Here is a 20,861-nt window from a genome sequence, read left to right as displayed (position 1 = left end):
CTTTCCCTATTTCTGTCTCCCCCATTTTCTCTCCCCTGCTCTCATCTCTGTCTGCCACATCTTGCCCCCCCCCACACACATCCCTCTGCCTTATTCGCTCCATTCCTGCCCAGGCCTGACTCCCCCGGTCGGGGAGAGTTGAGGGACGGGGGCTCAGGCCATAGGCCCCCCCCTTCTTCCTGCAGTGGGGAAAATGGCTTGGCCGGGAAGGGGAGAAGGAGGGGGAGGGGGAGATGGGAACACACGGGGTCTGTGGGCCCATTCAAAGGATCATTCATGGGCTGGAGAGAGGCAGAGACAAAGAGACCGAGACGCAGAGACACGGCGAGAGCATCCCTAGGCGGAGACACGCAGACAGAGCAGGCTGGGGGAAACCAGGCGCAGGGAGAGAGATGGGGAGAGGGAGACCCCAATGGACCGCCACGCAGCCCCCTCCACCCGGCCCGACTTAGCTCCTACCTGGCTCAGCCCTGGGGCCGTGGTGCCTCCATCCAGGGCTCTGAGTAGGGGGCGGACGGGCTTCGGGAGGGGGGCGGCGGCCTCTGAGCCCCCGCGGCCCCGCAGGCCCAGCCCCCGCCCGCAGCGCCTCACCCGGCGGGGGAGGGAGATCGCCCCAGCCCCCGGGGGCGGGGCCGGGATCCAGTCGATCCCCGGGGAAAGGAGAGGTAGGGGATGGGGTCAGGAGGAGCCCAAGAACAGGGAACCCCGCAGTGGGGACGGCGGAGGGAGGAGGAGGCAACGGGACAGGGCTGGATTGGGAATCCACTGGCTCCGTGGGCTGGCTTCGAGGGACCAGAAGGCGGTACAGGCAGAGGATCCTGAGGGATCGGGTACGGGAGGAGGAGTCCACGGCAATCCCCAGGGGGCCAAAACCCGGGAGCGCAGGATCCGCGGTGCAGGGGCAGGGATCCAGCCGGAATCCTCAGGGAGGGGGAGGGATCTAGTCGATCCCGAGGGCGGGCGGGAGGGGGAGGTCCGGGGAGTCAGAGGAGGGCGGGAGCCGAGTCTGGAGCCCCGGGGCCGGGGTCGGCACAGATCCTAGGAGGGAAAGCGGAGGTAAGGGGTAGGCTTCGGGGAACGCTCAGCAGCCGGGAGGCCCGGACTCCTGGCCCCGCGCGCCAGGGCCCGCCCGCCCCGCGTCCATCCCAGCCAGAGAGTGATGATCCGCCGGCTGAGCAGCCGCAGCAGCCCCGCGCGTCACCGCGCGGCCGCCTCCCCCGCCCCCTGCCGAGAGAGCGGCGCACACCCCTCGCTCGCACCCGCCTGCCCGCCCGCCCTCCAGAGTGTGGGGGGGATTGGAGAAGGTGGAAGGGGACGGGAGTGGACAGACCGACGGATGGACGAAGCAGGCCAGCAGGGCAGGGTGGAGACACCCCACACACACACCGTTATCTCCCACCCTCCGGGTTCTCGCAGTTAGTGCGGGGGGTGGGGAAGGAAGGAGGGGGGTGAACTCTAAGGGGCGGGGCATCGTATGAAGGCGGAGCCTTCGGTTCTGGAGGAGGGGCCATTTGGGTAGTGGGCAGGGTTTAACGGTGGTGGGTGGGGCTTGGCTATCCGTGGGGCCGCCTCTTTTTGGGAGTGGGTCTGGTTTAAAGCTGAAAAGGAGGAGCTTGTGGGGAAAGGGGCGGAACTTTGCAAGGGAACCGGGATCTTTGGAAATTGGCCGGAGGTGGCGGGGGTGGGCGAGGTGTTAAAAGAGGCTACCAACTTGGAAAGTGGGCCAATCCGTGACGCAAATCCTCTAGTCCCGCCCCCCCAACCCCGCCTCCACTGCTCCGCTCCTCCGCTCCTAATTGGTTCTGGTTTCTCCGCCCGCCAGAAGTCTTCGCCACTCAACAGAGGTTTTACAAAGGCCCAAGTACCCGGGTGAGGACCTGGACGCTGAAATGAACACGGACCGGATTGGGCACATGTGGACTTTATTTGCATGGGAGATCGGGATTGGCTGGCCTCTTGGGTGGCCCCGGCGGTGTTCGTCCGGCGCGTGACCGTCCACTGCCATGGCTGGTCCGGGGGCTGCTTTCCGCCGCCTGGGCGCCTTGTCCGGAGCTGGGGCCTTAGGCTTGGCCTCCTACGGGGCGCACGGTCAGGAGGCTGGGGATGGAGCTGGGATTGTGTTGGGGGCGATCTTTAGGGTCTGGTGCAGAGGCGGAGTCTATGGGAAGTGTCGGCCCTCCCATCGACCAGACGACCCGCGGAGCCCTAAACCTTTCAAAGTCCCTCAGCCCGGCCCAGTTGGTTCCCAGAACTGCCCAATGAGTGTTTCCACCAATTAGAAGCCTACTGGGGGCGCCCTTTCTCGCCTGCGTCCACCTGGGTCCCCCTGGGAGTGGGGGCGGTCGAGGTTGGCGCTAGGACTGGTAACCTTTGCTTCTTTCCACAGGAGCCCAGTTTCCGGATGCCTACGGGAAGGAGGTGAAGTAACTGCCCTGGGGCTCCTCGGCTTCGGGGCCTATGAGGGCACAAAGTCTGGGGTCCCTGAGGGAAGTAGGGGAGGGACGGGGCGCGGGCCTTTGTAGCGGCAAGGTATGCAACTCTTGAGGCCTGGGTGCCTGAGGGAGGGGCAAGCTGGGACTTGAGAGGTGGGGTTTGAGGACGAACTCTTGTCCGTTGTGTCCCCCCGGGATCCTGCGTTGCTTAGGAAGCCCCCCCATTTCTCCTTTTCTTACAGCTCTTTGACAAGACCAACAAACACCACTTCTTACACAGCCTGGCCCTGTTAGGGGTGCCCCTGTGCAGAAAGCCCCTCTGGGTAATTCCTCCCACCCCTAACCCTGACCAAGCCCCACCCACTCCCTCTAGCCTGCCCTGTTCTTACTGGCCTGCATTCCACCTTGTATCTCCTTCAGGCCGGGTTACTGCTAGCTTCTGGAACTACCTTATTCTGCACCACGTTTTACTACCAGGCTCTGAGTGGAGACCCCAGCGTCCAGACTTTGGCCCCTGTGGGAGGGAGCCTGCTACTCTTGGGCTGGCTTGCCTTGGCTCTTTGAGCTTCCTTGTGTTTAATTTCTGGGTACTTCCTTTTAGAAGTGGAGCAGGGAGGGGATTAAAAGAGAAAGGCAAATAAAGAACTTCGGAGTCTTTGTTCATCTTAACCTCTTAAAGGAGGAAGGGTAGGGATTGTCAACCTTTGAACTCCTTCCCTTTCCTATGACCGAATCAGCGAGACTTGGGCCTGGGTGGAGAGTCAGGGTTCACTTCAAGTTAACTTGTTATGAGGTTCTTAAACTGGTGGACATTAGAGTCATAAAGAATGCTTGAAATAATGCAGATTCTTACCAAAGCCCTCTTCAGGGCCTGGCAATCTGTATTCTAATAAGCTCATCTTGTGGTTCTGATGCTCACTAGCATTAATCCTAGATTTCTGTAGGGTGGTGGGTTTTCTTTCCTTTTTAATTTTTTATTGGAGTATGGTTGCTTTACAATGTTGTGTTAGCCTCCACTGCACAACAAAATGAATCAGCTATACACATACAGATATCCCCTCCCTTTTGGACTTCCCTCCCATTTAGGTCACCACAGTGCGTTAGGTAGGGTTCCCTGTGCTATATAGTGTATTCCCATCAGTTGTCTATTTTATACATAGTATCAATAATGTATATGTGTCCATCCCAGTCTCCCAATTCCTCCCACCCCACCCCTTTCCCCCTTGGTATCCGGGTAGACGGTTTTTTGAGCAGCCCCTTACTCTAGAAGTCAGGGTTAAGGCAAGGCGGGATGAGGTGTCATTACTTACAAAATACTTTGGGGTTCAAAGCAGGGACAGAACATCATGTATTGGGGGTCAGAAAATGCTTCACAGTGCTTGAGATGATTCTTAAAAGAGCTCTGTTGTGTGGCTGAAACAGTGAACAAAGAGACAGGTGGGAGGGGAGGGGTATGGGGCCACCTGAGTCCTCCGTGTGGGATGAGTTTCTGACTTAGGCAGGAGAGGAATGAGAAAAGGTGGCAAGGTGGGCGGGAGTAGCACCTACAGAGAACTGGAGGGTATTTAGTGGGCAATTTTTATTAAGCCAGTGCTCATCAAGTGTTGGTCATGTGTCAGACACATGTTACAAGAAAATTGAACCGTGCATGAGACAGACACCATGTTTCCCTCGTGGGGTTTCCCATCTGGTACAGGAAACAGACCTTAAACAACTAAACACAAATATATCACTGTGAGGTATGCTATGTGCTCGAAAGAAAAGAACAGTGGGGCTGGAAAAATGGGGCAGTGGAGGGTGTGCCCCTTTAGATGGGAAGGCCTCGCAGAGGATGTCCTGTTGAAGCTGGAACTAACCATGCCCAGAGTGGAGGGGAAGTGTGTTTTTGGCAGAAAGAATACCTGGCAAACAGGCCGAAATGGAGCAGTTTGAAATCCTTGAGGCAGGAGAGAACTGAGCGGGTTGGAGAAAGCAAAAGCAGCGTGGCTGACGTGTGGTGTGGTGAGGCACTCAGAATTATTTGCAGCACAACAGTTAACTCATTGAAAGGTTTAAAGTGAGAGAGTGCTAGGATCTGATTTATGTGTTTAAAAGATCTGGAGAACCAATCAGGACAGCAAGGATGGCAACAGGGAAACCAGCCAGGAGGCCACTAAAGAGGTCCAGGTGTGAGACGGTGACGGTGGCTTGGCCGAGGGTGGAAGAGGTGGTAAAAATGTTCAGTTCAGAAGGGGTGAATGAGAGGGAGATTTCTGGTTTACGCACTGGGCTGGATGGAGGTGCTGTTACTTAGATGAGAAATACTGAAGGGTGGGGCAGATTAGAGGGAGGCAGATCAGGAGGTCAGTTTTGGACATGTTGCTTCTGAAATGCCTGGGAGACATCCAAGTGGAGGCACCAAGCAGGTAATTGGGGAGCTCAGGGAGGTGTCTGAGCTCAGGAGAGAGAGCTGGCCTCAAGTTTACTCTGTAACCTACTCTGGTCAGTCTTCTATCCCATCTCTTCCCCATAGATGCCCTTGGAAGGATCCCATGAATCACTGTGACCTCTTGGTTGCCAGACCCAGTGGATGATTTTCAGTCTCATCTTCCTCAGCCTCTGCAGCATTTGACACAGTTGGCCACACTGTCCTCGAACACATCCTGTTCCTTCTCTGACACCACTCTCCTGGTCTTCCCTATCTCTGTGGCTCCTTTGCCGGCTTCTTGTCTATACCCAATTTAAATCAATGGTTTCCAAATTTTAATTAAAAAAAAAGTAGAACTCATAGGTATATATATTTTAATTTCACCTTTTAAAATTTCTATTTTTGTGTATATTTTATAAATGTGCATATCTGTATAGTATACTGGGGGGTACATACTTAATTTTTCTGATGGTGTGCATTCAAAAAAGTGCAGACCGTTTAGCTGAGACGGTTTCTAGGTAATTTCATTTGGCCCCATAGCTTTAATTACAATCTGCATATTTCTAAATCCAGAATTTATCTCCGACCCTAGTCCTGGCTAAGCTCCAGACCCCTGTAGCAGCTGCAGTGTACAGTGTTCAGTGGAGACCTACAGGAGTTAAGTGATGAGGGAGAGCGGTGTGTTCCAGACCAAGGCAAGAGCCTTGGAGGCAAGAGAGCCCTGTGCCTTCAAGACCAGAAAGAATTGCTGGTGGCTGGCTTGAAGATCATGAGAGGGTCAGTAGTGAAAGATGAGGACAGACGGGGCCAAATGGTGGAATGCCTTGTGCTGAGAGGTTAGACCCTTCTGAGGGCAATGGGGAGCCACTGAAGCATTTATATCCAGGGAGGAGGCATACACTTGAGGTGTATTAGTAGGGGATCACAATATCTCTTCATTTTAAAGATGAGGGGAGGGACTTCCCTGGTGGTTCAGTGGCTAAGACTCCATGCTCCCAGTGCAGGGGGCCCGGTTTGATCCCTGGTCAGGGAACTAGACCCCACATGCGCAACTGAGAGTTCACATGCCGCAACTAAAGAGCCCACAGGCCACAACGAAAAAAAAGATCCCACATGCTGGAATGAAGGTCCTGCGTGCCGCAACAAAGACCCAGTGCAGCCAAATAAGTAAATTAAAAAAAAATTAAATAAAGAGGGGAATTCCCTGGCAGTCCAGTGGTTAGGGCTCTGCGAGTTCACTGCTGTGGGCCTGGGTTCAATCCCTGGTTGGGGAACTAAGATCCTACGAGCCGCACGGTGCGGCCAAAATAAAATAAAATAGAGTAAAATAAGGCCTCAGGGGGACCTCCAGAGTGGTCCAGAGTGCCAGTGGCAGAGCTGACACTGGATCCCCAGGCTCCTACTTCCCAGTTCAGTGCCCCTGCTGCATTTCCATCCACCCTTCATCTCAGGCAGCATCTGGAGCGCAGGGAACCTCCAGCTGGAGGAGACCCTGACATTTGGCATGGCCACCGTCCATGTAATATATCCCTAATACCTTTGCTTTGATCCTCCCTGTGGGTCAGACTCTTGGAAAACCAAGATAAATAAGAACCACGTGGTAATTGGTCCCTATTATTGCTGCGCATTGTGTCCAGTCCTGCAAGTCAGTGGAAAGTGAAGCTAAGAGAGGTGAAGCAACTTCTGTATCATACAGCCAGGACCTGGGGAAGCTGTGATTCAAACTCTCTTCTGTCCAGTTCCCAAAGCTGAGCTTTCTCCTTCTTGTACATACCAAGAAACTCAGATTTCAGCAGTGGAGACAGACCCTTTAAAAAATAATTTGATAACAATGTGTTCAGTGTTACAAGTAGATACTGAGGTGGGCTTGTTTGCCTTAGGAGACTGGTAAGACTTTGGCGCATTTGCTGGGTTTTCAGCATGCATAGTTCACCAGAAAAAGGGACAAGATTATACTGGTAACAAGTCAGGAGGAGAACTGGAGTGCCTGGAGCTCAGGATGGAGTGGGCAGGCAGGAAATGACAAAGCAGTAAGAGTGAAGGGTCTCCTGGGCCAAGCCTGAGTCAACTTTGACTCCCCTTTTCCTCACATTCTATATCCAAGCCATCATCAAGTCCTGTTGGCTCAAATACATAACTGGAAACTGACCATTTCTCACCATCTCCATTGCTACCACTCTGGCAGCTGGTCCACGCCACCTGCAAATCTCATCTAGCTTTCTGAAAGAACTTCCCTCTGCCCTTGCCTACCTACAGCCTACTGCGGACAAAGCAGCCTGAGAAAGAGACAGAGAGAAATCCTTCTAACACTGTCACCCTCAGCCTTAGCTGCAATTTAAAATCTGCCGGGGAATTCTCAAAAAGTTCCTATGTCTGCACCTCACCCCAGATATTCTAATGTAATTGCTATGAAGTGGGGCCCAGCTAGAGGTATTTTTATAGCACCCCAGATGATTCGAACTTGTGGCCGGGGTTGAGGAACACTGTCTCAGTATGTAAATCTCATGTCTCTTCTCTGGCCAAACCCTCCAACACTTTCCATTTCACTCAGAGTAGAAGCCAACGGTCTACAGGGCTGTATGTGATGTGGCCTCCTGTGACCTCTCTTTCCTCCGCCTCGTTCATTCCATTCCAGCCACACTGGCCTTTTGGTTCACTGAACAAACAAGGCACACTTCTACCTCAGGGCCTTTGCCCTTGTTCCCTCTGTCTGAAAAACTCTTCACCCAGAAGTCTGCATGGCTTAATCCTTGACCTCCTTTAGGTCTTTGCTCAGCCATCACTTTCTAGTCTGTCCCCTATAAAATTGCAACTCTTGTCCACCATTCTCTGTCCTTCTTATCCTGCTCTGTTTTTCTTTATAGCACTTGTCACCGTCTGACTTCTGATGTATTTTATGTACATTGTCTCTTCCCCACTAAAATGTAAACCCCAGGAGACTGGGAATTTTTAAAAACTGCTAAATATTTCTATTACCTGACTGACATATAGTAGGGGCTCATTAAATCTCTGTTGAATAACTGAACTTTTGTGTCTGTGTTTTGGTGGAGGCTGGCGCGTGGTTTGGGCCAGGTAGAATCTGAGGCACTAAGGGATACCAGGGGAGAGGTCCAGCATTTGGGTTTGAAGATGATGACTGAAGCTGTAGGACCAGCCCAGAGGAACATGGACATAGGGACAAAGGAGCCGCCAAACCTGCTTCTCCCTATGTGCATCTTGATGGGTGAGACCACCATCTGCCTGGTCACCAGACAGGCACCTGAGGTCATCCTGGACTCCTCACCTCCACATCTCACTTCACAAACAAGTTCTATATTATTGTCTAAATATCTCCAAAATCTGCCTCTTCTGTCTGTCCACACTATCACAACCATCCTCTCCCACAGACTACTGCCAACCCAGCCTGGGGGCCTCTGTTGGTCTCCACCATACAGGTTAAATGGTTTTCCTAAAACATCTGAGCTTCTCCCTCTGACTGAAAATCAGAGTGGGCTCCCCACTGCCCTGGGGGCCAAAGCGCAGCTCCCACAAGGCCCTGTGTGCATGTGGGCCGGACTCTGAACTCATCTCTTGCCGCTCAGCCTATAGGCCCCCAAGGCGCAGGACTTCCTCACTTCCTGCGGGCCTGGGCTCAGGACTCAAAGCGAAAGAAGCGATTCTTGTTGGGAGAACGCTTTCCTGCGGACCGCGCTGTCTCCTCTGGCCCCCCTGAGCCTCACCTCACGCCCACTCGTTACTGACACCGTCTGGCAGTCTATCCCCCGTGTGGCTGGGGGCGCCTGCCCGAAGTACTATAATTGCAACGGGTCTGTGTGGGTCACTGCTACGTCAGGGAGAGGAGACTGGCAAGGTGGCCCCAGCGAGGCAGAAGGGGAGCCAGGAGTCAGTCCTAGAAGCCAATGGGTGAGTGTGCAAGGCGTTCAGCTGCGTCAGCGAGGCCCGAACCGCCCTCGGGAGGAGGAGCCTGGGCTCCAGAGCCGCGCAAGCGGCCCTTGTTCCCACCAAGGGGCACTGACCACTCTGCGCCCGCAGGCCTGGCAGGAGTTTTAGGGATAGGGCTCACCCGGCTACCCTCCCAGGCGAGCTTCCTCTCTGGGCTCCTGCATCCGAGCGGAAAGGGCGGGGACGCCCGCCAAACCGTGAAGCCGGTGGCCTGGAGTCCCCGGCGCCGCAGGAGAGCCGGCAGTATTCCTGCGCAGGCGCCGTGCTTAGGCTGGGAGGGGCGGGGCCTGGACGGGGCGGGGGGTGGAGCCAGCTCCTGGGCCCGCCTCCACCAGCTCTCGGGAGCTGCCGAGTGCTGGGCACCCGGGCTATTCTAGGGGCTTCAGGTGAGCAGGGGGAACGGGTCAGGAGACCTCCCTTGAGGTGGGGCCGTCGGTCTGACCGCGGGTCCATCTGTCCTGCCGTCTGCCAACAGCCGCCTCTGCGGAGAATGGGAGAACAAAGGGAGGGGGCGGTTCTGGGGCCCCTGAGGGAATCCAGGGTCCCAGGGCCCCCGCCTTGCCCGCTGACACTTTCGGTTTCTCCCCGAGTCAGAAGCGCCGCCCTAGAGACCCTGGGCCGGCGCTGGGCGCAGCTGCCGCTCTGCGTTTGCCTGTCCATCTTTGTGTCTGTCTTTGTGTCTGTCTGGCTGTCTCCGAGCTTGCCTCCACTTCTAGAACTAAGCCTCCGGGACAGCGAAATCCCGCGAACCCTCGCCCCTCTCCCATGGCAGGTAAGTGGTCGAGAGGCCGAGGGTCTCCGTTATCCGCTCCCCCACCACGGACTTGGGAACCCGGTGTCGGACGCATCCTCCGGGAATGTGCTCGGACTCGCTGTGTGGGGCCCCTCCCTTCCTCCCGAGAAGCCGCCGCCCTGCTCCCCCGCCCCATCTTTCTCATTCTCTTCCCACCACATTTTCCCCGCAGCCTCGCGGCCCATGGGCCAAGGGGTAAAGAGATGAGGTCGGGGGCCCCTTCTAACCTACTCCTGTCCCCCCACAGGCTACTTGCCCCCCACAGGCTACGCCCCTTCGCCCCCACCTCCCTACCCTGTGACCGCTGGGTACCGGGAGCCGACGCTGCATCCTGGGCCCGGGCCGGGGCAGCTTTCCCTCGCCCGGCCCTGGGGCCCCGGGACCAGCTGCCCCCTTTTTGCCACTGCCAGGGGTGCCTTTTGGCCTCGAATTCCTGGCGCAGGTGAGTGAAAGGGAGGGAGGGAGGGAGGGAGGAGTGACAGGGAGGGGACCCAGGCGACTAGGCCGGCCAGCTGATGTCTGTGCGTTCCCCTACTCTCTTTCCAGATTGATCAGATCTTGATTCACCAGAAGGCTGAGCGGGTGGAAAGTGAGTGGAAGGAGGAGTATGTTGGGCCTCGTGACGGGGGCAAATAGTGGGCTCTTGGGCAGGCGCTGGTGTCCGAGCCTCAGTGTGTCACCCCTTGGCAGCGCTCCTGGGCTGGGAGACCTGTAACCGCTACGAACTGCGCTCGGGAGCCGGACAGCCCCTGGGTCAGGCGGCAGAGGAGAGCAACTGCTGTGCGCGGCTATGTTGTGGCGCCCGCCGGCCCCTGCGTGTACGCCTGGTGGACCCCGGGGACAGAGAGGTGCTGCGCCTGCTCCGCCCCCTCCACTGTGGCTGCAGCTGCTGTCCCTGTGGCCTCCAGGAGGTGGGCGGGGAAGGATGGGGCCAGGGAGAAACTTCGGTAGGGGGCAGGCCGATGACCGGGGCACGACCGTGATGAGGCATGAGATGAGGCGTGCCTCCTGTGGGAGCTGGGCGCAGGTGGGATGGGAGGTCTAGTGAGAGGGATGACAGGTGGTCTAGTGAAGGGGATGGGAGGTCTTGTGAGGGGAGACAGGTGATAAAGCTAGACCGGTGAGCGCTTGGGCCAGGATGTCTGGCTGGGCAGTGATCCTGTCTGCTGCCCACTCCAGATGGAAGTACAGGCTCCACCAGGCACCACCATTGGCCACGTTCTACAGACCTGGCATCCCTTCCTCCCCAAGTTCTCCATCCAAGATGCTGACCGGAAGACCGTCCTGCGAGTGGTGGGGCCCTGCTGGACCTGTGGCTGTGGCACAGACACCAACTTTGAGGTATCAGGAATAAGGGGAGATTCCTGGGACCTTCAGAAACCAAGATGATCCGTGCGGCAGGATGGCCAACAGGACGGTCAAGAGCTCATCAGTCCAAATCCACTGTGATGGGATGCCTACCACATTTCCAGTTTTCCTCTATTCAGAAATAGGATGGCCCATGGTCCTATAAAAATATGGCAAAGAGGGTTTCACCTTAAGGGCCAATGCTGATTGTGACCCACAGCCCTGTGTTGAGGGAGAAAAAAAAAATCTAAGATCAGGCTGGATTTAGGGTGAAGGATGCTTACTGAGTGTACCGTGGGCTGGGCCCGCATGGCCGCTGCGTGAGTTCGTGAGCCCAAGCCCTGGAGCAAGCACTAATTTAACTTGTTAACATCCTGTGGCTTGCCCTGCCAACCGATAAGTCCAGACGTCCACCCACCCACCCCCAGCCTGGAATCCTTCTTACCATGCATTTCAATCACCAACCTGGAGCCTGGAGAACCCAAGTGATGACCATTTCAAAGTAAGGCCTGGGAAACACCTTACTTTCTAGAAGACAAAGGCACTTGAATATCTGTGTAGATAAGGGAGAAACAACAGGTATATCCCAGTAGACTTTCCAAGGCTTCTGATGATGTACCTTATCTTAGGTTACTTTTAAAAACTGAGTCATCTTGGTAGCTGGGGGAAGGTTCTGTGATGGGAACTGGTTGGGAAAGAGGTAACTGGGTGAACTCTGGTTGGGAATATGTAGATTGTGGGGTTCTCATCGGGCCAGTCTTCCTTTTACATAATTATGAATGGTCCACATTTGGGGCTGCACTCTTGGGACCGCAGGGCTGACTGGGAGAGGCCCTACCCACCCTGGGACTGGTCTGCAGGAAATGGCCCAGGGCTGTAGGACCATGGGGGAAGGAGATGGGAAGGACATCGCTCTAGTTCTAGCCACTGGAGAATGAGCATAGGAAAAAGTCCAGGGAGTCACGGTGAATTACCACCCACACTGGCAGGGCCTGTTGCTGCTGGGCCTAGGGAGGCCAGTGGAAATCCTGGTCCTCAGAGGCCACTTTCTGCTGTCCCCTCCCCCCACTAGATGGGCTTGGATCCACCCTGGATGAGGCTTGCATGCTATGCTAAAGAGTCCTCCCTACCTTGCAGATGCGAGGACGGCAGGCACCCCTTTGGGCCTTCTAGCAGCCTGGTCAGCTGGTAGAGTGCAGCCAGGCATTTAGCAGCCTCCCTTGCCCGCTTGGCCAGGCTACTCTGTGCAGGGCACAAACTGCACAAACCGTGGGCGGCAGGGACTTTGGTAACCAAAACAAACCTAGTGACTGGCCATCCTCTAAGGAGATTAGACTGTATTGTGCTTCTGTTTCTCCCAGCACTGATGTCTAGTAGTCATATGTGGCCTTTCAAGAACAACAGATCTGAGTCTGCAACCTGATTTTTGCTGTGTACTCACCGTGTGACCTCGGGTGCCTCAGTTTCCCCAGATGTCACATGGAAACCCAAGGCTTTGGGAGGACTCGCTAAGTGTAGAGCCTGCACAGTTCGTATGTGGTGACTGTGGGAGTGAGACTGGATGCCGATGAGATCAGGCACATCCTCCCCGTGCGGGTCCTCCCTCCCTCCCTCTTTCCTTCTCTCCTGCCAGGTGAAGACTCCAGATGAATCCCGCAGTGTGGGCCGCATCAGCAAGCAGTGGGGTGGGCTGCTCCGAGAAGCCCTCACCGATGCAGATGACTTCGGCCTGCAGTTCCCACTGGACCTGGACGTGAGGGTGAAGGCTGTGCTGCTGGGAGCCACATTCCTCATTGTGAGTCGGGGCCCCCGCCCCTTCCCCCCGCTGCCCTTTTGCTCTTACTCTGAGGCTTTGAGCACTTCTTGGTCTCCTGCTAGGAGAGGGTTAGGGACAGACTCTATGGGGGCTTGTGGTTCCAGACCTGGTTGTGATAGCTGAGCCAGGCTGGCCCAGCCAGATCTCCTGCTGACCGTGCCCTTCCCTCAGGACTACCTGTTCTTCGAGAAGCGAGGAGGCGCTGGGCCCTCTGCCATCACCAGTTAGAGGCCACCTCGGGGTGAGGAGACCATCATCTCAACCAGAATTCAAGATGGTCACCCGCCCTGGCCCCTCCTCAGAGGCAGCCCCTTTCCCTCCATGCGCACTGCAGGGGAGAGACAGGGCTGCCTGAGAGGCTGGAGGCTCCGTGCCCCACGCCTCCCCTACTCCCCTGGCCTGCTTCACCTATAGCCCCTCCGGAAGGGTATGTACAAGAGCCCTTCCCCTGTTACTTCCCACCACTGCCTGCAGCAGACCCTCAGCACACTGGCATATCGGCTTTCCAACTCTCCCTGCTGACTTTCTCCCACCCCCCTCCAGGGCCTCTGCTCCAGATGAGGCCTTAGAATGCAGGGTTTTATGACAGGGCTGGGGTGGGGAAGGTCAAGCAGCACTGAAGACGGCAGACCCCCCGGTCACCCTCTCCCCGCATCAGCTTGGCCAGTTAGTTCAGCCTCAGATGATGGCGTTCTGAGGGGGATCCCTATCTCCCCGCCGCCGTTAGCTATAGGGCCAGGGCCCCAATGCCGACTTCCTCTCCCTCAGCTGGTGCTTGCTGCAACTTCCTGTGCCTTACCACCCCTTCCTACCCCTTCCTTAGGAAGGAGGCTGCATCTTTGTATGTTATATTCATATAAACTTTGTAACTTTTTGGACATTGGAAGATGTATATAATGGGAGAGGGCGGGAGAAAGAGTTGGGTGTGGGAAGAAACAAAGGGAAATATGACAGCTTGGATGGGCGGGGGCTGGCCCATCTAATAATCCATGCTGCCAGGATCAAGTGTCCTCGGGTCCAAGAGAGCCACTTTCATCACCCATGATGGCCCCAGACCAAGCCAAGGCAGTTTGGTCCATATGCCCCAAGTCAGGATGGCTGCTCCGGTCATCCAGGATGGCTGCTCCCACAGAGCCCAGTGTGGTAGCTGATGGCAGTTCAGGATGGTTGTTCCCGTGGCCCAGAATGGCCTCTTGCTCATTTTCTGTAGCGATAGAAGCTTCCCATGGGTGTGATGTGTCGCAGCTCTGTTCCTCCAAGTCCTCCTTTGTTGGGAATGTGGTGGGCAGAGTGCACTAGATCCTCCTATGGCCAAGGGAGCTCACGCCCTCAGAGACCAATGGGCAGGGTGAGGAGACACTCACCAGTGCCCGATCCTGGGCTCCTCCGGTACCTGCCCATGGCAGGCTCTCCCCAGGTGGGAACACACCCTGTCAGGACCTTGTTCCGGTTCTGCTTGGTCCCACGTGACCAGGCCCTTGGTCCATCTGGTGTCTGTGCCCAAAGGAGCAGAGCTCAGGGCCGTGCCAGGACGTAGCGACTGGCGGCTGAGAGGTCCCACTGGTAACGCTCCAGGATGCGCCGGCAGTCCGCTCTGGACCAGCTGCTGAGATAGAAGAGCTGGTCCACCTGTGGGGACGAGAGGAAGGGCAGCTGGTGGCCAGAGGGCCAGGCTGGGAGGGGCAGGGACCCGAGAGAAGGGTGTGGCTGTACCTTGAGGTTCCGGATGGCAGAAACCACGTCACCCCCGGTGGCTCTTAGAGCCTCCTGGCACTCCTGGTGGGTGACTCCATGCACGCTTAGCTCCACCTGCCGGGGACAAAGCCTCACTTAGGCCTTCGCCAGCCCACAGCCCCTTTTGGACACCAGGACACTTCAGGGAGACCTCACCTCCATAATCCTCTTCTGCAACTCAGGGTCAGGCAAGGGTCCCCCAGAGGGGACGGTGGCTTTGCTGGCTCCAGGCGCTCCCACAGGGTGACTGTGTAGGGGTTCTCTTTTGGGCCAGGGAGGCCGCTCCCTGGGAGGCTGGCTGGGCTGGGAAGAGGAGCTGGTGGCTACGGGGGAGCAGGGGGGCACGCCTGGGGGTCCCTGGGGCACAGTTCTGGCATGTCGAAGTTCGGGGGGGCTCGACCCACCTCCTGTGGGGCGGGGGCCCAGGGACAGAACCGACTCCAGACTCTTGGAAATGCCTACACATTTGAGAAAAAATAACTTGAGAGGAAGCCCAGCTGCCTTCTTCCCATTCTCTGGCTATCTGTGCTGTCCTCGGGGTGGTCTTTGTGTCGGGGGGACAAGAAACCAGGTGTGCGGGATGGACGCCCAGGCTGAAGCAGCTGAGGGTCCAAAGAACTGCCAGGGGCTGCAGTGGGGAGACGCTGTCTAAAGTACAGCCAGGATGTCAGCAGGCAGAATGGGGGCCAGGAAATCACAGGTGGGGAAATCATGTCTGCAAAGGCAGGGCTTCAGAGCAGGGGGCATCGCCAGAGGCTTATCCTTGAAGTCCTCGGAGACCCTGGAAGCCCTGTCCCCACTGCCATGCCCACCTTTCATCCTCTGCAGGGACACATTCCTTCTCTGGCCCCGACCTGGAGGGGGATCCCGAAGCTTTACCTTCACTCTGTCCCTGTTGGAGAGTGTTCCAGTTCATTCTCCACACCCCCCAGCCCTACCCCATATAGCAGTGCCCTCTCCCAAAGAATCTCTGGGGCTTCCAGGCAGGCTGAGACCCAGAGTGGAAGCTCCAGCGGGAAGGCAAGTCCAGCCTCCCCTCCAGCTTTACCCCAACCCCCTCTCCAGGCTCCCCTTCCAGAGAAGTTGCTAGACTTGGTTGGTTCCCCCAGTCCAGCTCTGCCCCCCACTCTTTCAGGTCCTCACCCATCTATGTTTCCCTGGTGTCGCTCTCCCCGGGCAGGGGAGCCTCTGAGGACTGGACGGGTGGCTGGTGAGTCTACCAGCGTCACTGCCGAGGCTGGGAAGTTGCCCACTTTGAATGTGCGACCATTCTGGCCCTTCCAGGTTGTGGAGTTGGGGCTGTGGGAAGAGGTGCTGGTGAAGGGGATGGGAGCCAGGGGAGAGTGAGGGCTGGGCTCCAGCCCACATTCAGCTCACAAGCTGTGCACCATGGAGCTGCATCTGCCCGGAGGAAGGGAAGCTTTTTTCTCTCTAAAACAAAAGGGCTCTATGGGCCAGCGGTGGCTCCAGCAGGGAGGCCAGGACTGTGGTGGAGCTCTCAGGGCCCAGCGGGGAGAGGAGGAGATGAGGCAGAGGATTGGGGTTCAAGCAGCTGGGGAGAAGCTGAGCTGGGACCAGGGCCAGGAGGGTGGGGAGGGAGTCCTCCCCCTGGCGACGGGTGGGAGGCACGAGGCCCTCACCTGCCCTCGATGATAGTGATGGGGTCACCAGGCTCCATCCTCAGAGCACCGGGCTCTGTGACATCCCTCACACAACGTCCCTCAGGAGGCCAGGCCTATAGAGACAGGAGGAGTGGGTGGCTGGGCTTGTGGCCTGAGTCAGAACGGTAATATCGTGGGAGCAGAGTGGAGACTGTTCATGCACCCACCAAGCAAACCCATACCAGGTATGTCCTCTGCCCTGGCCCCAGGGTGGGACTGTCCCTGTCCCTCAATTGTAATCCAGTGGAGGAGGCAGACCTGGATCCCATACCAAGCTGGACACAGCCCAGGAGTCAGGGAGCAACAAAGGGGGACCCTGCCTCTACCTAGGGGACCAAGGGGAGAGTCACCCTGCACACTGCTTTTACTCCACACCCAGGCCCATCATATCTGCCTCCCAAGCACCTCTGGGAATTTTCCACTTCTCCATAGCACCACTGCCTCGACCCTCATCCAGACCTCTTTGTCTTTCTTCTGCTTCACAGCCACTGTGGCCTACTGGTTCTCCTACCTTCAGTACCGTCCTTCTAATCCATTCTTGCACCAAACCAGAGTGACATAACCTGGAAATGTGGCTTATAACTCCCTGCTCACAACCCTTCCATGGCCCCCAGGTGCCCTCAGAGTTAAAGACTAAACTCCTTTAATAGTAGAGTATATAGTGATTTAGGGCACAGCTCTGAAGTCATATTGACTGACTCAAATCTCCAGTCCTCCACTTCCCGTGTGACTTTTGGCAAATCACTTAAACTGTCAGTGCCTTAACTGCCCCCTCTCTAAAATCGAGCTTGGTTGTTGTGAGGATTAAATGAGTGAACATGTTATGAGGATACACGTAAGGCACTTAGTACAGTATCTTACGCAGGTCAAGTGCTCTAGGTGTTAGCGCTGGTTATCTACCGTGTCTCACAAGTCCCTCCTTGGTGTGCCCCTAACATGCCTCCGCCACCTCAATCGCCATGCTTCCCCCTCCCACGCTGAACCTTTCCTCTGCCTGTCAAACACCCGCTACATCCTACTGCTCTGGACTCTGGGCTTCCCTCTCTCTGCTCCAGCCCCCGGCCCTTCAGCCTGCATCCACTAGACCCCAGCTGTCTCCCTGGGGCTCTGAGCACCCTGAAGGCGGGGACTGGTTCTGCTTTGTTCAGAGCCTGGTCCCAGACCCCAGCCCGGGAACCGGTATACGTTAGTCTTGTGCATGGAACCCTGGGAGAGGGAACGGAGGGAAAAGAGACTGAGTGTTTCTGGGGAGGCAGGAGTTCCCACCTCTTGGAGCAGCCCTTCTAGGTAGGAAAAGGTGGGCCGGTCAGCAGGGTGGGGGGCCCAGCAGCGCAAGGCGAGGGCATAGAGGGCCCTGGAGCAGAGCGGAGGCCTACGCAGGCGGGCTCGGTCCTTCTCCAGCCGCTGCAGGATGAGGTACGGCGGGACCCCGGCCCAGGGCTCCTCGCCCCCGGAGAACATCTCCCACAGCGTCACCCCAAACATCCACACGTCCGAGGCAGAAGAGAAGGCCCCGTGGCGCAGGCTCTCCGGCGCACACCTGCGGAAGCGGAGCTGAAGGGGGCTGGATGTGTGCCGGGTGTGTGCCCCGGAGCGCCCACCTGCCACTGGGCACGCCCCTTTAGTGCGCCCGCCGTGGTGCTCAGAAGTCCTCCTTTCCTGGCCCTTTCAGACCCGACGACGACTCCTCCAGTCCACGCCTCCCTCAGAGGACCAGCCCCACCGCAGCCCCTCAGCTCCTGCCCTTCAGATCCCTCCCCTGCGCCCGGCCCCTCACCAGGCGTAGGGGATGCGGCGGGGTCCGCCCATGACGTAGTGGCCCCGGGCGCCGCCCAGCGGCCGCACCAGCCCGAAGTCAGCCACCTTGATTGTGCGCGGTGAAGCCAGCAGCAAGTTGCGCGTAGCGAGGTCTCGGTGCACCAGCCCGCGGGCCCCCAGGTACGCCATGGCCCCCGCCACCTGCCGCAGGAAGAGGCAGAGCAAGGCCACGGGCAGCGGGGGCGTGGGGGCCGGGGCGGTCAGGCGTGCATGCAGGGAGCCCAGGGGCGCCAGCTCCATCACCTGTGGGAGCACAGCCGTGAGAGCGGTGGTCCGGCCCCACGAGACCCTGGCGCTCACCCTCCTGTCGTACATCGGCCCGCGGGACTGTCCCGGGAGCCGGCGTCTGGGTCTGCTCACCATCTGCAGAGGCTGGCCCAGTACGAGGCCGTGCAGACACAGCAAGTGTGGGTGTTCCAAGTTCATCATGATGGATACCTCTCGCAGGAAGTCCCCTAGCTCAGTGCCCTCGGGGCCTTCGGGACCCACCCGGAGGGACTTGACAGCCACTGGGACCTGAGGGTGGGGGCAAGCACCATCAGGCAACGTAGGGAAGAGTTAAGCCAAGGCCAGAGCAGAGAGGCACACAGAACAGAGGGAGAAGCTGGCCCAGGTACCCAGAATGAAGTAGGCTCCCTGGAGACTCACAGCCTTGCCACTGGGCAGTGTCCACAGCCCTCGGTGCACCACACCAAAGCAGCCGAAGCCCAGAAGCTCCCCTCTGCACACAGCCCGGTCTGGGATCAGACACTTGAGTCCCCCATCTGGCTCAGGGAGGGATGGAAGGCTGTCTGAGGGTGGGGTGGTCTCCTTCTGCCCTGGGGCAAAGCCCCCAAGGATCTGAAACAGTGGTGGAAATCATGTGTGTGGAACCCTGCATACACGCTTCTCTGCCACTCAGCCCACCCCCTGCCGGGGCCTGAGCTGGCCCTTTAAGCCTCTCACCGCCACCCCAAAGCACACACACCTTGTAGACCCAGTTCTTAGACTTGAGCCCCGAACGGTGCCTCTTCAGAGCTTCAGCCAGTCTACGCTGGGCTGGGGGAGGCCAGGATCAGAGGGATGGGGTAACGGGGGAGGCGGGGAGCAGGATGCAAGGGATTTACAGGCAAGAAGGGGGCTGGTGGGTGTGGTGGGGCAGGAGAGTAGCAACTAACAGGCTGCGGAAGGAGACAGCAGGGCCTTGGGGCAGGGGACCCTCACCAGGCCGGCCCATGCCAATGCCGTCCAGATCCTCAGGTCTTACAAAGTCGAAGTGCTCTGGCCGAGTAACGTTAAGCTCCTCAAGGATGGGTCGGTAAAACTGGGCCAGCTGGATGTCCTGGAGCAGCCGAAGCAGCCACAGGGAGCCCGCCTCGGGGAGCATGTCTGGAGGAGGAACCCCTGTGGTGCCCTGTCCCCCAGACACATGGCCCAGGGTGGGCACCTGAGACACTCAGGAACCAGAGACGTGGTTGCCTGCTCCACCCTCAACCCCTCAGCAATACTCAGGTACAGAGGGAGGGACACCAGAACCAACCAGGATTCCTGCCCCTCACACACACAAACCCCAGGAAGAATGTTCTCCTCACACCTCAGATTTCAGCACTGCACAGACTTCAGGTGTGTGGCCCTGCTCACTTTGAGCTATTATGGCACACTGCCCGTACCCCTAGGCCACCCAGATACACCACCTTTTAGGCCTGAAGTGCACCCTTGTACACAACCACTCAGGTACACCTGAGACATCCTGACCCACCACATACACTCCACAGATGCCCAGATACACTAACCACACCATACCTGAGATACGCAGGTACAACACACACACACACACACACACACACACCTATAGATATGATGCAAAAGACACCTGAGACACCCAGATACATGTCCTCTCAAAGCTGGGGCATTCCAGTATACGCTGCCATAGAACACCAGGCTTCCTGCCAGGTACCCCTCACACACACCTACTTGAGACATGTTGAGTTCACTGCCTCCAAGATACACCGCCTCATGTCTGAGACACCCAGGTCCACACAAACACACACAGCACACAAGACATCAAGCTACCGTGTCCACACATACCTACGTTATGTGGGCAGACTGCCTCCTCTGCCCAGAGACGCCCAGGGTCATTGCCTATCCTACACCCGAGGCAGCAACATTTGAAATCAAATCGGGCATTTGTGATGGGCAGTTAAGCTCAGGTACTGCTCAGAGCCACCCAGTCTGCCAGGTGCACAGTCCCTTCCACACCCACCTGAGCTCAGCTCCAGGTACAGAGCCTGGCCGGCACACCTGAGTCACTCGCTCTAACCTGGCTCCAGGGCAACTCCACCGATCTTTATTAAATAAGGCTCTAGGTGCTCTGGGTGCCGGCTGCCTGCACACACACCTTGCCCCCTCCCTCCCCCTACTTAGTGAAGCCCGGAAGAAGCGGAGGACCCCAGGCGGGGTCCAGATGGACACTCGGAGGTGGCGAGGAATCGAGCACGAGCAGGGGCGGGGAAGGCGAAAGCCCAGGACGCTGGGAGACCAGCACCAGTAGCCAGGTGAGAAGGGGAAAGCACGAGATGGGGGACAGGAGGAGACGCACCCGCGGAAAGTAAGGACTGGGGAGGGGAGGCTCAGCACCCGCGGACGTGCTCCCAAGCGACCGCCGCCCCGCCAGCCCGCTCGCCGGCGCCCCTGCCTCTCGGGACCCTCACCTCGCGAAGGCGGAAGCGGCGGCTGGGGAGCCTCCCAGGCTGCCGGGACTAAATCCCGGGGAGGGCGGGACGGAGGCCGCGGGGGGCGGGGCCTGGCGGCGTGGCCCGGGTCCTCCGGTGGACTAGGTGAGGGCGCCTGGCGGCCGGTCCTCCGCCAGGCCAGATCCTGAGAAGCCTCCCTTCCCCTGTCCTTTGCTCGCCTCCTTCCCACCCTCTCTCCA

The 20,861-nt window shown here is 57.7% G+C and overlaps 3 protein-coding genes across 4 annotated transcripts; 2 read left to right on the top strand and 1 right to left on the bottom strand.

Moving 5' to 3' along the window:
• The first annotated feature begins 1,956 nt into the window (after positions 1-1,956).
• TMEM256 (transmembrane protein 256) lies at positions 1,957-3,098 on the top strand. The gene is made up of 4 exons (XM_007457764.1): positions 1,957-2,088; positions 2,387-2,418; positions 2,675-2,755; positions 2,853-3,098. Exons 1-4 carry the CDS (start codon positions 2,004-2,006, stop codon positions 2,994-2,996), a joined length of 342 nt encoding a protein of 113 aa, XP_007457826.1. The 5' UTR covers positions 1,957-2,003; the 3' UTR covers positions 2,997-3,098.
• A 4,906-nt stretch (positions 3,099-8,004) lies between these two features.
• PLSCR3 (phospholipid scramblase 3) lies at positions 8,005-12,965 on the top strand. The gene is given in 11 exon segments (XM_007457852.1): positions 8,005-8,062; positions 8,919-9,024; positions 9,117-9,167; positions 9,498-9,553; positions 9,822-9,921; positions 9,923-10,016; positions 10,121-10,163; positions 10,265-10,485; positions 10,754-10,915; positions 12,555-12,716; positions 12,909-12,965. Coding segments are annotated over 11 exon segments (1,110 nt in total).
• Positions 12,966-14,252: 1,287 nt separating this feature from the next.
• Positions 14,253-19,316, bottom strand: TNK1 (tyrosine kinase non receptor 1). Of its 2 annotated transcripts, none has more exons than XM_007457763.1 (12): positions 19,154-19,316; positions 18,918-18,988; positions 18,599-18,790; positions 18,311-18,466; positions 17,910-18,193; positions 17,399-17,672; positions 16,112-16,206; positions 15,615-15,785; positions 15,284-15,363; positions 14,628-14,929; positions 14,451-14,546; positions 14,253-14,366 (listed from the first exon to the last, which is right to left on the bottom strand). In XM_007457763.1, exons 1-12 carry the CDS (start codon positions 19,314-19,316, stop codon positions 14,253-14,255), a joined length of 1,998 nt encoding a protein of 665 aa, XP_007457825.1. The 2 variants fall into 2 exon arrangements, with proteins under 2 accessions (XP_007457825.1, XP_007457824.1); XM_007457762.1 differs by having other exon boundaries at positions 15,615-15,770.
• Between the last annotated feature and the right edge of the window lie 1,545 nt (positions 19,317-20,861).

This window comes from Lipotes vexillifer, unplaced genomic scaffold (genome assembly GCF_000442215.2).
Source record: "Lipotes vexillifer unplaced genomic scaffold, Lipotes_vexillifer_v1.1 scaffold611, whole genome shotgun sequence".
NCBI classification, from domain to species: domain Eukaryota; kingdom Metazoa; phylum Chordata; class Mammalia; order Artiodactyla; family Lipotidae; genus Lipotes; species Lipotes vexillifer.
This window is presented reverse-complemented; position numbering and strand designations above follow the sequence as displayed.